The 19014-nt window shown below is 26.8% G+C and overlaps 1 protein-coding gene across 26 annotated transcripts in view; it reads left to right on the top strand.

Moving 5' to 3' along the window:
* LOC126551681 (leucine-rich repeat-containing protein 15-like) overlaps positions 1 to 18279 on the top strand; it is a 58517-nt gene extending 40238 nt beyond the window's left edge. For 20 of the 26 annotated variants that reach the window (XM_050205633.1, XM_050205634.1, XM_050205635.1 and 17 more), the window contains 3 exons: positions 1690 to 1836; positions 14452 to 14864; positions 15482 to 18279. In XM_050205633.1, the coding sequence (XP_050061590.1) occupies positions 14479 to 14864; positions 15482 to 17387 (2292 nt within the window). In that variant the 5' untranslated portion in view covers positions 1690 to 1836; positions 14452 to 14478 and the 3' untranslated portion in view covers positions 17388 to 18279. Of the gene's footprint in view, positions 1 to 265; positions 377 to 986; positions 1103 to 1689; positions 1837 to 4769; positions 5108 to 14451; positions 14865 to 15481 lie in introns of those variants that run through there. The other 6 variants (XM_050205652.1, XM_050205646.1, XM_050205659.1 and 3 more) reach the window with 6 other exon arrangements.
* Positions 18280 to 19014: the final 735 nt, after the last annotated feature.

A 19014-nucleotide genomic window follows, 5' to 3' on the forward strand; every position in this document is an offset into this window, starting at 1 on the left:
ATAAAAGTATACGTTACTATACTGTTCAATTTCATTTTGCTAATAAATTATTGACTATTTATATCTCAAATTTGAAGCTTATGCTATTAGAATAAATTATAAGTTGGTGAAAAATATAATATTACATAATAAATAATATGTTAATATTTGATTTTCAATAATTATAAATCATAATTTAAATATTAATCATTTATTAATCATATGATATTTTTGTTTATCCATTACTTTAGATCACAGTATTCATCTGAAATAATTGATGCAATGGCGTATGAATCAGAATAAAATGAAAATAAGAGATGATAGTATTACCTCGTTCTTAACATGCTCATATGATTATTTTAAAAATAAAAAACCTAAAAATAAATCAAAGTTTTGTGTAAGTATACTGTTTACATTTTTATTGGCTAATAAATAATTGGTTATTTATATCTCAAATTGAAGCTTATGCTATTAGATTGAATACAAATTTTTGAAAAATATAATATTACATAATGAATTCTTTGTAAATAATTGATTTTTAAAGAATTGTTAAAAATTTAATTTGATGAAAGTATAGGTTACTATACTGTTTTCAATTTCATTTTGCTAATAAAAAATTGACTACTTATATCTTAAATTTGAAGCTTATGCCATAAGATTAAATTATAATTTATGAAAAATATATTATTACATAATGAATTCTATGTTAATAATTGATTTTTTAAGAATTGTTAAAGATTTAATTTGATAAAAGTATACATTACTATACTGTTTTCAATTTCATTTTGCTAATAAATTATTGAATATTTATATCTCAATTTGAAGCTTATGCTATTAGAATAAATTATAAGTTGGTGAAAAATATAATATTACATAATAAATAATATGTTAATATTTGATTTTCAATAATTTATAAATCATAATTAAATATTATCATTTATTAATCATATGATATTTTTGTTTATCCATTACTTTAGATCACAGTATTCATCTGAAATAATTGATGCATTGGCGTATGAATCAGAATAAAATGAAAATAAGAGATGATAGTATTACCTCGTTCTTAACATGCTCATATGATTATTTTAAAAATAAAAAACCTAAAAATAAATCAAAGTTTTGTGTAAGTATACTGTTTACATTTTTATTTGGCTAATAAATAATTGGTTATTTATATCTCAAATTTGAAGCTTATGCTATTAGATTGAATTACAAATTTATGAAAAATATAATATTACATAATGAATTCTATGTAAATAATTGATTTTTTAAGAATTGTTAAAAATTTAATTTGATAAAAGTATAGGTTACTATACTGTTTTCATTTTTATTTTGCTAATAAATTATTGACTATTTATATCTTAAATTTGAAGCTTATGCCATAAGATTAAATTATAAATTTACGAAAAATATAATATTACATAATGAATTCAATGTTAATAATTGATTTTTTAAGAATTGTTAAAAATTTAATTTGATAAAAGTATAGGTTACTATACTGTTTTCAATTTCATTTTGCTAATAAATTATTGACTATTTATATCTCAAATTTGAAGCTTATGCTATTAGAATAAATTATAAGTTGGTGAAAAATATAATATTACATAATAAATAATATGTTAATATTTGATTTTCAATAATTTATAAATCATAATTTAAATATTAATCATTTATTAATCATATGATATTTTTGTTTATCCATTACTTTAGATCACAGTATTCATCTGAAATAATTGATGCAATTGGCGTATGAATCAGAATAAAATGAAAATAAGAGATGATAGTATTACCTCGTTCTTAACATGCTCATATGATTATTTTAAAAATAAAAAACCTAAAAATAAATCAAAGTTTTGTGTAAGTATACTGTTTACATTTTTATTTGGCTAATAAATAATTGGTTATTTATATCTCAAATTTGAAGCTTATGCTATTAGATTGAATTACAAATTTTTGAAAAATATAATATTACATAATGAATTCTTTGTAAATAATTGATTTTTTATGAATTGTTAAAAATTTAATTTGATAAAAGTATACGTTACTATACTGTTTTCAATTTCATTTTGCTAATAAATAATTGACTACTTACATCTTAAATTTGAAACTTATGCCATTAGATTAAATTATAAATTTACGAAAAATATAATATTACATAATGAATTCAATGTTAATAATTGATTTTTAAAGAATTGTTAAAGATTTAATTTGATAAAGGTATATGTTACTATACTGTTTTCAATTTCATTTTGCTAATAAATAATTGACTGTTTAATAGTCGAATTTGAAGCTTATGCCATTATATTTAATTATTAATTTATGAAAAATATAATATTACATAATGAATTGTATGTTAGTAATTGATTTTTTAAAAATTGTTAAACATTTTTTTTTGATAAAAGTATACGATAGTACTTAAAAATTTTAAAGCCTCACATGAGTCAACGGCATGATTATGAGTCCATACAATTTTGAAAAATAACCGTATATAAACTGGGGTGCGCATATGAAGACGCATTAATAATTAATATTCGAAAATAATAAGTAAAACACCTTGTCCTCGTGTATGCGTAAAGGCGTAGGGTATTTTACGACTTCATGTTATCATGTTTTTATACATAATAATTAGCTGTAATAATAAAGTGATAAATGTGTTAACACATAAATCAAGTTGTTATAGCAACCATTTATAAACAAAAATTAAAAACAAAATTTCCATCGTAAATCTCAAAATCCCCGTTTGAGCAACCCTTTAAAATGTGGATTTCGAAAAATCCTTTCTTAGTGCGCCCTTACATTGCTTAAGGAACCTCTGTACAAAATTGCAAGTCTCTAGACCCAGCGGTTTGGTCTGGGCGTTGATGAGTTTATAGGGGCCGTCTCCTATATGTATATAGATAAAGAATTCTTACTTCACTTTTTATTCTTAAAAATTTTAAAGCATCACATGAGTCAACGGCATTATTATGAGTACATACAATTTTGATTGAAGCATTTAGTGAAGGTGAATACTTTAAATAATCATCATTCTTCCTAGTATTTTTGTTATTTTTTTTTTAATAAAATATCAATTGAAGATGAGCAACCAGTATTACGTTCAGTAATTTGGTTAGTACTTTTTTTTTTTTGAAGTATGTCGACAGATAAAATACTTGTGGAAATTTACTCTACACAATATAAAATTATTGTTTTTAAATATATCTTACAACTTATTTAATTTGGATTTAAATAATATATTACTTGGTTGGATTTTGCAATTCAAAATTAAATATATATGATGTATTTGTTACTGTTGTGAACAAATGTATAAACTTTTTGGCAGATTCATTATTCTCAATATTATTTGCCCTAACAATATATACATTAGATTCTACATCACTTTTCTTTTCATCGATATTGCACACAAAATTGTCTTTAAGTTGACATAGATACTCATTTAATATGTCAAAATTCATTTTTCTAGTAAAACGTTGAAACAGTTTTAATTGAAAAGTTCAAACTTTTAACTTAGGTATATAATATTAACCTTATCAATTTGAATATGTTAATATTATCAATTTTGTATAATATTTATGTACCTATTCAACTTAAAAACTAATAAAAATAATATTCATGCTTATTCAATATGATATATAAAAAAATTAGATAATAATTAATTATGTTAAGACTTTAGTTATAATGTGTAGGTACAGAGGTACTAGTCATAAACTTAGCTGTAATATGGCTAAAAACCAGTTGAACGTTAAAAGTCATTGGAAAAATCATTAAATGCATTTTTTCCAATATTTAATAATTGTAATTGTTAATTACCTAACGTTAATTAATAACTGTATAAATCAAATTAAGTTTAAAAAAAACTGTTTTTGTTATTGACTGCAATTGGAATTCTGATTAAGGTTTTTTTTTTTTTTTGGTCTATGTGTAATAACAACAAATACATATTACTTAGGTACATTTTACTATAAAAATATTATAGTTACTAATTACCTATTGGTTAGCAATATTAATACCTATACCAACTATTTACAATACATAAAACAATTAATAAATTTCATTTTTTTTTTTTTTTTTTTTAATATACTAATTTGATACCTAATAAAAATGTTGAAAACATTGAATAACAACATAATCTATAATCTAATAATTTGACTTGTAAGTTGATTTTACTGTGACAGTAGGCAAAGAGTATTTCTCTTTGAGAATATTGAATCATGCTCATGGCAGACATTCAGAAACTCAAAGATTGTATAATAAATTATAATTTATTCTATGTCTTTCAAAATTAACCCCCTTTTTTGGGGGAATTTTAAGAAATTAGTGCTGTACTGCTGTTTATTTATTTTTGCGAGTTAATATTTTTATATTAACGTTATCAATAATATTATATTTGATAAAAGAAAAACATATTTGCGCGGTTTTTTCAAATAAACCAATGAAAACAGCGTATTTGTATACGGCGCTGGGGCTCTAGTCGGTTAGGTAATACGCGTCCGTGCCTGAACGATTTTAAATAAGCGGCAAAAATAATTCTATATCGCCAGATGCCGTACGCCAAGGCACTATCATAGTATCATGACAGTCGCGCAGTATAAAGATTAACGACTAAGTTGTCAATAAATAAACACCCTCACTACCGACGTCTAACCACTAATTCCGCTCCCACCTATGATGATGCACCCTCCTGGACGTCTGGTTGCCTGCAGCGCCTCATAGCGGCTGACGTCTTTAACTGGTTGCCATATTTTTGTACAGTACCGCTTACGTGAGCATGCGGCGGCGCGATATAGCGAAAACCCCGTCGGAGGCGGTGGGAGACGACGGTGGTCGGGCACACGCGAACGTCGCCGCTGCGCCGCATAGCCGCCCTACCATCGACATCAACCCCCCACCAAGGGTCCCGCTATCCAGCCACCATTTTTCGTGTATCCCTCTGCGGTGGTCGTAGTCGCTATCGACAAGAATTGCCGCACCAGTACTTTAGTGCGAACGTTTCGTTTACGAATTTATAGTCGGTGTAAAAAGGAGTATAAGTCGTGTGAGTGTTAATACCGATCTTTAACTCGAACCGGTCCACATCGATACGAATTTTCATCATCACCCGAGTCGTCAAACCGTTTTTTTTATTGGGGTAAGTCTATACTATACATGCACACACGACATTTACTTAATTTTAATATATTTATAATATAATACCTATGTGTTTACCGCGGCTATACTTACCTCTGTATTATATAATGTGCCATAACGAATGATCGTTATGTGTTATGTGCACACGCGTGTCAAATACAGCACCTCTGTCGTGGTGTGTTAAACGGGCGCGGAATTCGTCCTCACGGCATTGCAATAATCGTGCAAATGGCCACAGCATAGGAAAACAAATAATCGATACATTTGAAAAGCCCTTGACACTTCTACGCACCCCCCTTCGTCGTCTTTAAACCTATTCGGTATCGCTGAGGTTAATGTTTTTCGAATCCAGTCGGTCTCTCTTCTTCGACGGTTTTAGCGTCACCTCGCCATTTTAAGTCCGCCATCTTGGATTTTATGTGCTTTTTTTCAGTTTTTATATATTATCTTTAAAAAAATTAATTTTATCACAAAAATACCTCTACATAAAAATGTTGCCGACAAAATTTACAATAAATATGTATCTTTATATATTTTTGTAGCTTAAATAGGTGAACAAAATCTGTTCGTCGTGTACGAATACATATTGAAACGTAATTTATATTTTGTTGAATACCTACTTACTACCTATAAACATAATAACATAATATACGATCGCAATGCAAGTTGATGGTGGCAGTGGCAACGGCGACCTCGTCCGATTTAATTAGCCATAAAACAAAAATAATATGTATAAATGAAAAATAAAAAACAATTGTGAGCGTATGTGCCACAGCGATCTACATGAAATCGAAAATGTTTTTATGCACGCTGGTTTTCGGAATTCACGTATATAACCCACCACATATATATATATATAACCTACCTATATCATAATATCTATGCTGCCACCACCTCGCGGCTGACGTAACCCGCCGCCGCCATCACCTGCAGAACGCCGCTGCGCCATTTATGTCGTACCAACCTATAATACGACATAATATTACGTGTACCTCATGTGTAGATAATATTATTGTATACTCCGTACCACGAGAGAACGCATACGACTCGTGCATCCTCTCGCGTTTCTCTGCTATCGAAACCGGTTTCCCTATGGCAGAGTAACGTTTGGGGATGCGCAGAAGAACCAATTTTGGTCGGCCGCCGTATGCGTTCTCTCGTGGTATGTAGTATGTATGTATGTATGTGGTATAGTGACGGTAGAGATTATTTTTTTTTGCTTTAGAAAAAAAAAATTGAACATCGCGATATACGACTCACGCGCACACACATGAACGTGACGTCGTGTGTCGGGAAATTTATTCGCCAACTAGAAAATTTTTTTTTCAACTTTATTATATACGCGTACATAAGTTATATAGTACATACGTGTGCGTGCTTGTGTATGTATATGTGTTCATGTATATATATATTATGTAGATACTTGTTGTGCGAGTTTTATTATTATTATTATTTCAAACGAATGTAATTTAATTTCGCCAAGGTCCACGAGATCAGACTACAATAACAAGTTTAAAAAAGTCGGCAAGTGGGTACCGCTCTGCTGTACATTAGGGGGTGGGGTGGACCTCGGACTAGGGTAGATTAAATTTGAATGCAATGATAGGTATCATTGTATACGAAAAACGATTCTGAACGGAGATGATTTGTCAGTCTAGAATATATTATAATTAAATATTGTCATATATTCTATTTTGAAACAAATATTCCGATTTCATAAAAATTTAAAACTCAAACACCCAAAACATTTTTCCTATAATGACGTTTAAAATTTTCTTTATAACTTTTTAAAGCAAAACTTATGGAACTTAGTGTTGAATTTTTTAATGTTAGATATAAATACAAACAATTTTATGAATTTTGAACTACAAAATAATTTGCAAGTATTCATAATTTTGACGAATTTTCGTCAAATTTGAACTTCAAATGCTAATAAAAAAAAATTGTGCTTATGTATTCTTATAATTTTTTAACCACTATAAGAATAACTTATGAGGAACTTTGTATTAAATTTTCAAGTATTTTGATAGGGCCAAAAAAATTTTATCGACACTTCAACAAAAAATTCTTAGGAAAATTGAAAATTTCATTTGTCTATAAATAGCTCAAAAAAAGTCAAAATATTTTGAAAATCAAATCACGTAAAGAAAACACGAATCTTAATAACTAGTATAATTTTTGAGTATCTACGACTTATACTTTTTGAATAATAACAAATATTTAAAATCGTTTGAGGATAAATCGTTATCGTTACGCTATTTCGTCAAAATTTGAACTTCAAATGCTAATAAAAAAAAATTGTGCTTATGTATTTTTATAATTTTTTAACCACTATAAGAATAACTTATGACGAACTTTGTATTAAATTTTCAAGTATTTTGATAAAGCCAAAAAAATTTTATCAAAACTTCAAAAATATTTTTTCAGAAAAATTGAAAATTTCAGTTGTCTATAAATAGCTCAAAAAACTCAAAATAATTTGAAATTTAAATCACGTAAAGAAAACGCGAATCTTAATAACTGGTAAAATTTTCAAGTATCTACGACTTATACTTTTTGAATAATAACAAATATCAAAAATCGTTTGAGGCTAAACTGTTATTTAACGCGGTTTTTGTAAAAATTTAAATTTCAAACACTCATAAAAATTTTTTGTCTGAATCCGGTAGAGTTTTTTTTACAGATATTTGAAGAAAAATGTATGGAGAACCTTGTACCAAATTTTCAAAACTTAGTTATAAAATAAAAAAATTTTATGAATTTTCAACTTCAAAATTACTTGCAAATTTTCGCGTTTTCGACAGATTTCGTAAAAATTTGAACTATAAACTCTTATAAAAAAAATTGTGACTAACGATTTTTAATTTTTTTTAGCTACAATAAAGACAACTCATAAGGAACCTTGTATTAAATTTTTAAAACTTTTTGGTCATCCAAAAATTTTTATCGACACTTTAAAAAAATTTCTCAAAAAAAATCGAAAATTTCAGTAGTCTATAAATAACTCAAAAAAAGTCAAAAATTTTTTGAAAATTTAACTAAAGTTTTCGACTAAATCGATTTCTTTTTATGGTTGTAATTCAAAAACTAATCACTGAAAATACTTGAAATTTTCACCAAATGTTAATATCAGTAGTATCTGTATATAGTTAAATTTTCAAAAAATTTTGATTTTTTTTGAGTTATTTATAGACTACTGAAATTTTCGATTTTTTTGAGAAATTTTTTTTAAAGTGTCGATAAAAAATTTTTGTATGACCAAAAAGTTTTAAAAATTTAATACAAGGTTCCTTAGGAGTTGTCTTTATTGTAGCTAAAAAAAATTAAAAATCGTTAGTCACAATTTTTTTTATAAGAGTTTATAGTTCAAATTTTTACGAAATCTGTCGAAAACGCGAAAATTTGCAAGTAATTTTGAAGTTGAAAATTCATAAAATTTTTTATTATAACTAAGTTTTGAAAATTTGGTACAAGGTTCTCCATACATTTTTCTTCAAATATCTGTAAAAAAAACTCTACCGGATTCAGACAAAAATTTTTATGAGTGTTTGAAATTTAAATTTTTACAAAACCGCGTTAAATAACGGTTTAGCCTCAAACGATTTTTGATATTTGTTATAATTCAAAAAGTCGTAGATACTTGAAAATTTTACCAGTTATTTAGATTGGCATTTTATTTACTTAATTTAATTTTCAAAATATTTTGAGTTTTTTTGAGCTATTTATAGACAACTGACATTTTCAATTTTTCTGAAAATTTTTTTTTGAAGGGTCGATAAAATTTTTTTGGCCCTATCAAAATACTTGAAAATTTTATACAAAGTTCCTCATATGTTATTCTTATAGTGATTAAAAAATTATAAGAATACATAGGCACAATTTTTTTATTAGCTTTTGAAGTTCAAATTTTGACGAAAATTCGTCAAAATTATGAATATTTGCAAATTATTTGAAGTTGAAAAATCATAAAATTTTTTGTGTTTATAACTAAGGATTAAAAATACAACACTAAGTTTTCCATAAATTTACCTTCAAGTATCTATAGAGAAAACTCGAAGCATTATTATAGGAAAAATTTTAAGTGCGTTTGAATTTTAAATTTTAACGAAATAGCGTAACGATAACGATTTATCCTCAAACGATTTTAAATATTTGTTATAATTCAAAAAGTATAAGTCGTAGATACTTGAACATTTTACCAGTTATTAAGATTCGCGTTTTATTTACGTGATTTAAATTTCAAAATATTTTGACTTTTTTTGAGCTATTTATAGACAACTGATATTTTCAATTTTTCTGAAAATTATTTTTTTATGTGTCGATAAAATCTTTTTGGCCCTATCAAAATACTTGAAAATTTAATGCAAAGTTCCTGATAAGTTATTATTATAGTGATTAAAAAGTTATAAGAATACATAGGCACAATTTTTTTTTATTAGCATTTGAAGTTCAAATTTTGACGAAAATTCGTTAAAATTATGAATATTTGCAAATTATTTTGTAGGTATAATTCATAAAAATGTTTGTATAGGTAGCTAAGAGTTGAAAATTTAATACAAGATTTTTCATAAGTTTAGCTTACAATAATTATAAAAGAACTTAAATTTTGGCGTATTCAGGCCATTAAAACATAAACCACCTTTTTCACCAACAACTGGAAATTATATCCTAGGCTGACAAATCATCTTCGTTCAGAATCATTTTTCGTATACAATGATAACTATCATTGGATTCAAATTTAACACTCCTATAATATATAATAATGATCCATACGGCACCTTATGTACAGCAGAGCGGTACTCACTTGCCCGCTTTTTTTTTTGTTTTTCTCGATTTTTTTAAAAACTGTTGGTAAATGTTAACTTTTTACCTCTATAATGCACCAAGGATATTCACTTTTACATCGGAAACCACCCCCATAGTTTGAAATTGGAGCATTATTTCGACTAGTTATGCTGTACACAGACACAAAAAAAAAAAAAAAAAAAAAAAAAAAAAAACACACACACTATTGTAAAATCAATACATTCATCACTTCGTTCAGAATCTAAAAAACATACATCATTGTAAAATCAATACATTCATCACTTCGTTCAGAATCTAAAATGTGTAGCTATATATTATATTTACATTTTACGGGCCGCGAACTTGTACGATGCGTTTTCCTATAATATGTACGTATATCAAATATCAAAACGGCTATTAAAGACTGTTTTATTTCCGCAAATGAATTAAATATTATATTATTAAAATATGGTTATATAAGTAGGTACGCTCGCTATACCTGCAGATTTTCGGCATAATACCTATACTAGTATACCACATCCATAAAATATATGTGTTAACTTTATATTGACAGAGCATACTTATATTTCATAAATATTCGATATACAAGTATTCAAATATTTATCCTTAATATCTATTTAAAAGAGATTAATATTTTTTACAAATCTTACCATCATCCAACATATCGCATAAAATAAATCAATATTTATTATTATTTACACATTTACAATTGAATATTGTAACAGGTTCTACACCTTAAAAGTAATTAATATAGTAATCACTAATCAATGATTAATATTTGTAGTCATATTTCTATTTCCATACTAAGCCAACAATAGTATCATATTATAATTTATAACTGGTTGATACATATTACTTTTTTTGAACCGAACTTTAACTATTAATATAGTATACATACCTAATTTTTATTTTATGTATTAATACCTTATAAATAATATATAATATTATAACTTATAAGTTATAAGTATCATCTTGTACGCCTACAGAAAAATTAATGAATGTTCACAGAATAGTCAACTGCCTCCCTGTGAGTTCGTTTATGACGTCGTATCTGAAACGAATTAGTCAAAAAACAATATGACTTAAAATGATAGGATTACGTATTAACTATAATAATTTAGGAATAGTGTATACAAAAGTTCGGACAACTTAAACCTGAAATTTGTACAAAAATATTGTACTATATTTTAATACCACTTATCTACAATACCTATAATCGTAATTGATTTTGTATGTATTCAACGCATGTCTTATTGTCTATTGACGGTAGACGAATGCATGCACGTTGACTCGTTACTCGTATAAGAATAATAACGAACTAATTAATGCGTGCGTAAATAAATTGTGACTTAAGGATGTTAAGGTATAAATAACTTTGGTATGAAAATTACCAGTCCAATTTCTCTTAATATGTTTATTCGAGGTATTAAATACCTAGTCACCTAGGTAAAAGATAGGTATATTTAAAAAAAAATATTGCACGCATTACGTATTTATGACAAAGATCCAAGAATAAAGAACGCAGCTATATATAGACAAGGCGCAATGTATGTTTAAAAATTAAAACTATTGCTAACGATTTTGACGGTATAGTATTTTCAGCATACCATAATTTTGTAAAATTTTCTACCGAAATCCATTTAGATAACATTAAAATATATATTTTAATACATATTATATTGTTCATGTATATGTTATGTTTTTATTTTGATTGTTTTGTTTATAAAACTTCTTGAATAATTTTCTGAATGTCGAAAAGTTATGACGCTTATTATAATATTATTATGTACGATGTCACTATGACAATAAAGGTACAAAACTACAAAAGGATAGATGAACTCATTTGCAAATATATTTAACACTAATAGTTTTTTTTATGAATAATTATTTGAATGGTTTAATTTCAGATCATAGGCTGAGATTTTAAAGAATTATAGGGGTAAGGCCGGACAGGGTCCATCTGAAAAAAAAAAATATAAAAATAATATTATAACAATATTAAGCATTAAAAAAATGAACACGAATAATAGTTTGAATGCAATTCAGTGAATGTTATTGTACAAAAAATATTGTTTAAATTAAAAACTAAAATATTTAGATGGAAATATTTTTGTACATATAATTCTTTTGATACAAAATACCAATTGTCATATATTGTTTTATGTAATATAAAAATATTGAATAATTAAATCTGTTTTTAACATAGTCACGTATTTATTTATTGTAGCTATTGTTTAATAAAATATCAAAACTTTTTATTTTCTATGGTTTTTGATGCATAATACTTTTCTTGTAGACTATGGTCATATACGAATAAATATTAATTTTATAGGCAGATTTTTTAGATAAAGTTAATTAAAATGTATAAATTACTTAATTTATGAAAATATTTTAATTCTATAATGGTAATATCATAAAATGATACATTGATACCACTAAGAGGTTAACTTCACAGTACAATTATAAATTATAATGGCTGCTAATATGGAAAAATATACACTTATAGAAAATGTAGGTACTTGAATTGTGTAAGTATATTATTTATTAACTTGAAACAAATAATTAAAATTATTCATGTAAAAAAATTTTTTGTCACGCTTTGAGGTCTTGGCAATTGAATATTTTTTACTGTGTATAGTGGATAGTATTCAATAATTTTGTGAGGCTAAGTCCTAAGCTCTTTAAAGCATCACCCGAACCCTGTGTATGTTAAAGATATTTATTTTGTGCTATATCATGGTGTAATATAGGGAAATTTATTCATTATTATAACGATCATTTTTTAACATAATATTGTAGTAGGATTATGACCTCTATAAAAATATAAAAACTACTAACCGCAAGTTATAATTATTATAATAAAAGTTTTAGTCTCATTTAAAATGAAATTACCTCACCTTCCCGTCAAAAGTCCCAAAGATTATATGAAGCCGATTTGCACTTTTGCTGTCAATTAATTTATGTTTGAAACTCCGTTGTACATATACAAATAATGTATATATGACATAGGTATACTATACTGAGTAACGTAGTAGGTACTGAGTATTGATGGTTTAATTTTAATTTGGCGAAACGTTATAATATGTTTTAAATGTTTTCTATCTGTCAGGGACTATATTACTTTCACTTCATTACTTCAGTGGCAATTGTCTTGTATATTCGATAATAATTCATACGTATATTTTAATTTCTCTTGTAAATCATGTAATTTACTGTTGTACACATGTCGTTAGTAATTAATCAATTTGAAACGTGAGATGGAAAGGGGGGTCAGTGCCGTAACTAGAGGTTGGCGACATTTGTGGGCGCTTTCTAAGGGCGCAGTAATGTAAGGGGCGCATTTGAGTTAAATAAAATTTTTTTTGTAACTTGGTTTTAAAACTCGATTATTTAAAAACTATGGCAGTATTTTGATTAGCACGTAAAAATGTAATATTATTATATTTATATAAAAATTATAGATACCTATGAAATAAAACTAAAATAAGCGTCAAAATAAAATTTGCCAAGGGCGCCATGGAGGGTAGTTACAGCACTGAGGGAGGGTACATCAAGGACGTTAAAGTGACTGTTATGTGAACTCGTATTCACGTATAGGTAGGTATATAGACGTCCAAACCACGTTACATCGATGACAATGTTTCATCAAAGTTCATAAAAATAAATACGACATTCGGTATTTCGATTTGGTCTATTTTATGATACTCCGATTGTTATTTTATATTTAATACCTAACTAAAAATAAATTATTTTTGGTTATTATTTTTTCCATTTTTCTTTCAGTGATGATACATAATTCTTAATAATTCAACATACTGTTTAATGACCAGATAGTGGTTACAATAATAATAACACTTAAAAATCTGTATTTTCAATCGAGTTCATTATTTTAAAAACTATGTATAATATTTATTCCTATATTTCTATATTTTTATAAGGAGTAGGTATATCTTTTATTATTATAAATTATAATTATTACTAGACATTAATAATATGATAATCGTATAGTCATTATGATTTTAATATAAGAATAGTACGATCATTATTTTCACTATGGTAGAGACGTTTATTTGTTCCCTACAATATATTAATCTAAATCGTATTATAATAGGTATCTAAAGATTTTAGAACTTAAATTTTAAATTCAAATAGTGTCGGACTAATTGTTCAGTGTTCACACGGGGCGTGCCAGATTTAATTAAATCAATACTAATATTGTCGTTATAGTGCCTATAGGGCCATTAAATTGCTAGTAGAATGATGTCCTGTAAATATTTGGAGAGCGTAATATGAATGATGAATTTTTACTTGTTTTGAGACTTGTGCCAAGTCCTTGGTAATGCCTTGACACTAAACGAAACGTTTGACGAATCGATAACATCGAACTCCATAAACAATTTTTTCTAATTTGATACGGTTGGTTACAATAATTGGCAAAATTTACCAGATTAGAATTTCTAATATTACTTATAGCTACATATTAATGTTAAGTTAAATATTTAAATCTCAAGTTTTTAATCTAAATTATTCATTTTTCAGAGTTTGAATTGAGGAATCCGCCGCAACATGGCGACACGTATATCCATTATAGTGTTTGTCACACTTTTGACTTACGTATGCAATACAAGTGCCATTCTATCTAAACAACTTGACTGTCCAGAAGATTGCGATTGCCATTTCTTCAGAATTAACTGGGTGACAGACTGTTCGGAAAGTAACTTGACATCCATGCCATATGAAGGACTCGACAGCAATGTCTACATACTTAATATGAACGGAAATCGCCTAAAAGAAATCGAACCGTTCCCAGCCAATATTAAACTTAGGACATTACAGTTGTCCAAAAACTTTTTAACAAAAATCCAAAAAACAACGTTTGCTGGACTTCATTACCTATTGGATATAGATTTGTCGTCTAACTTGATCAATTATGTTGATCCTGAAGCATTTGTGTAAGTTTTTTAAGATACCTATTTAGCCATTTATTTAATACATAGGTATATATTATTGTGTGTATACGTTTCCATAAAATATATTAGTCTATAAAACGACACGAGCTCTTACTTCAGTATTTAACTTCAATTTGAGTCACAGTTTCCATGTTTGCTTATTCAAGGTCGATTCTATTGTTGGGTGACGTACTAACATTAAACATGCATTACATTTTTAAACGGCTATATTAAACAAAAAAATGTATATAAATGTTTTAATTATCTATTTAAATCTATCTTATCTTAAAATAGAATATTAAAAAATCTTAACATATTATGTTATTTCATTCTTAAGTACACGATTATTTTTGTATTGTCGTATAGCTTTATCTTTGTTTAAACAAAAAGTAAAATTATTATTACCAACTGTACGAAAAACTGTTGGTTCATTTTATAATGATAAGTGCATTAATTAATATTATGATATACTCGTGTAATTTTTTAATAGATAAGCTTATTACAATACAAATAATATAGAATCAAAAATATATTTACTTTAACTACCTATTAAAATATTTTTATTGTTAATTTGAATAAATTATTTAAAACTTATTCGACATTTGTTATATTTGTTACAGGGAAAGCGCTGGATTAATTACGTTAGAATTACAGGGAAATCCATTGAAACAAGTCAAAGGTCCATTTTTATATTCCAAGTCTTTGCTGTACCTATACCTGGCAAATAGTCATTTAACAAAATTGTCACCACAATTTTTCGCCAATATCAGCGGTCTAGACAAACTTGATATTTCAGGAAACCCTCTTCATATCATTGAACCAGGCATATTTGATCCTCTTACTAGTTTGAAACATCTTATTCTAAATAACTGTAATCTTACACACATATCGAGCGTAGCATTTAGTAACCTTGGACACCTTACGGTATTAGAATTAACTGGAAATAGTCTTAAAAGTCATGTTGACTGGACTTTAATATTGGGTAATTTAGGTAGATTGGAACATCTCGATTTAAGGCAATCGGGTGTGTCTAATTTACCAGAAAATGTTTTTTTCAATAATATTTGGCTAAGAGGTTTAGTGTTGGCTGAAAATGAATTATCTGATCTTGACGTGGCTACTACTTTAGGTCACAATTTAGTTCATTTAGATTTTCTGGATCTTAGTTATTGTCATTTAAAAGGACCTTTATCTGAAGATGCATTCGCTAATGCTACGAAATTGCGTACTCTCATATTATCTGGAAACCATTTATCTGCAACAGACTTAGCAGTAGCTTTATCACCTTTATTAAAACTAGTGAAACTTTCATTGAGAGACTGTGGATTAACAATGTTGCCTGCTAATACTTTCCATAAATTTACTAGTCTACAAGAATTGGACATATCAAGAAATCCTTTAAACAATGATTTTACAGCACTTTTATCTCCATTGGAATCCTTGGAGCATTTAGATATGGGTTACAGTAACTTACAAAGAATATCTAAAACGACTTTCTTAAAAATGTCCGCTTTAAAAACGCTTATCCTATCTGGTAATAAACTTAAAAGCCTCGAATCAGGTTCATTCCAAAATCTTACGCGTTTAGAAGTATTAGAGTTGAATAACTGTGGACTTAGTCGTCTTAATGATACAGTATTCTACGACAACTTTACATATCCAAACTTGGAAGAGTTAAGACTTTCAGGAAATCCTCTTCAAGTTACCGAAGAAGGACCAATATTACCACCTCAATTATCCGGTTTAAAGAATTTGGACATGAGTAAATGTAACTTGAGTTATTTACCTGTTGATGCTTTCACTACAACTCCTAACATTAGTCAATTGTTGTTGAACGATAATAAATTAAAGAGTGACGAAGAAGGGTCTATGAAGTTTTTAGAGTCACTAACTGGGTTGGAACAGTTGGACTTGAGTTTCAATAATATCACAGCAATTAAACCTAATAAATTCGGATATAATAATCAACTTATGTCGTTACGACTGGTTGGTAATCCTTGGAAATGTGATTGTTATGTTGTGGATATGTGGGAATGGGCTGCATTGTCTAAAGGAAATGTAGGCGTGTTGGTAGGTTCTACGAAATCAATTGCTTCCAATGTAAACAATAAAAAAACCAAAGGATTAGTGTGCAATTTTGATCCTAAAAGCACGCCTATTAAGGAAACTAAACTAAGAAGACCTGGAATAGAACTCAAATCTAGTGTACAGCGTACGTGGGCCAGATATGTGCGCGAGGCGAATTGTCCTCACAGTCCTGTGGCTGCAAGACCAGCCAGAATTGTTACTAGAGAAATTCACGAGTACCAACCAATGTTGTCAGAAATTGAAGACGAAACGCAAAATAAATGGTTACCTCTAATAAGCTTCTGCGCTGTTTTGTTATTGATTTCAGCAGTAATGATGAGTGTATTAATAAAACGTAAAGAAAATCCAACAAAGAAAGATAAAGACGTTTCATGTGATTATTCACAAGAAGACAATGATGTGGTTCAATTTAAAGGAACTAAAAATGTATCCCGTTGAACCATCAAATGACAAACTTGTACTAAACAAACTAAATTCCAGTTATTTCATTTTGTAAATCTTAAGTGAATATTTTCATAATTATTATAAATATATTTTTTTTTATTAGTAACCCATCACATTTTACCACTTTCTACATGCCACACAAACATTATAAAAATTAATAAATGTATACTTAGAATTTTGGAACTTTATCATTCTTTGTATCACGATTAGATTATTATCCAATATTTGTTTTCCTTGCAGAAAAGTTCCGAATGGTAGTTGGTTGTCAGTGGTGTTGGATACAGTCAATCAAAAGCAATGTTTCTCACTTTATATTTCATTCCTAATGCAAGGTCATTCAGTGCAGGGTAATAGTAAATTTGCACATTTTTAAACGAACAGAAGACTAGATACTAGTCGAGTTTCACTGTTTATTTTATTTTTATTATTATTCAGATTGACTGACCAAATATATATTGAATATTCTAGTTGTTAAGCCTTTTATATATTAAAAATACATTTGTTTAATAATAAACATTTTATCTATAAAATAATTTTAATTAATAAATTATAAAATAAATAAATATAAATTATATAACTAAATTATGAATAAAATTAATTTTTAATTTTTAATTTTTTTTTTTATATAAATTATTAATTTAATTTATTTTATTATTTTTTTATTTTATTTTTTATTTTTTTTATTTTATTAATACATATATTTAATTTTATGCACGCTCTCTGTAAAGCAATGTCAAATCATAGATTGTGATGATAGTCTTCAACCGTAAATTATTTTAATCAGGGCTTAGGATTATATATATATACCTATATTACTATTTATTAAATATAATAATTATAATATAGATTATCAACCTAATATAATTGGTTAAGATTATTTAGATGTAAAAAATAAATATTCTTTATTTTTGTATTGCTAAATGTATCAATTAAATGAAATGTATATCATATTATAATATAATAATTTTTAACTATATTTCATACCATGTTTTTTGTCCTATTGTGATTTTCCTAATGATTTTTATCATTTTAAAAGAACAAATAAACATAAGTTTAAAAAAAGTTAGGTATTAAATTTAAATTACAGTGTATTATTATTAACTATACTTAATGATTAATAATCATTAACAAGAATGTGCATTAATTTTAAAACTCATACAATTTAATTATTGTAATGATGGCGTGTTATTTTAAAGAAAAAACACATTTGACATACAAATTACATTAGATAATTTTATAAGTATACATATATGACTAAAATAAATAAGAAGTCAAATATGTATTTGATAACTCATTAAGTGTAAATATACATTCAAGGCTCAAGAATCTGAAAAAGAAAAAAAAATAAAGTGTTTTTATAAAATATCAAACTGTACAATGGATATTATAAGGAATCAAATTGTGTCACAGAGGTAATCATTAATTTAAATATTTAATCAAAATATAAATCAACAACATTTTCTTTTACTACAGTAACTAATAAAAAAAAAAGATTATTCTATTGCTATAACTTATTATTATTTTACTTTACTACTATTTTATTGTTTCTAAACGTCGTTTTATCTCTTCCACTATAATCATATTAAAGTTTTCATTTACTAAGTTGCTTAACTTTATATTA

The sequence above is a fragment of the Aphis gossypii genome, chromosome X (assembly GCF_020184175.1).
Source record: "Aphis gossypii isolate Hap1 chromosome X, ASM2018417v2, whole genome shotgun sequence".
NCBI lineage: Eukaryota > Metazoa > Arthropoda > Insecta > Hemiptera > Aphididae > Aphis > Aphis gossypii.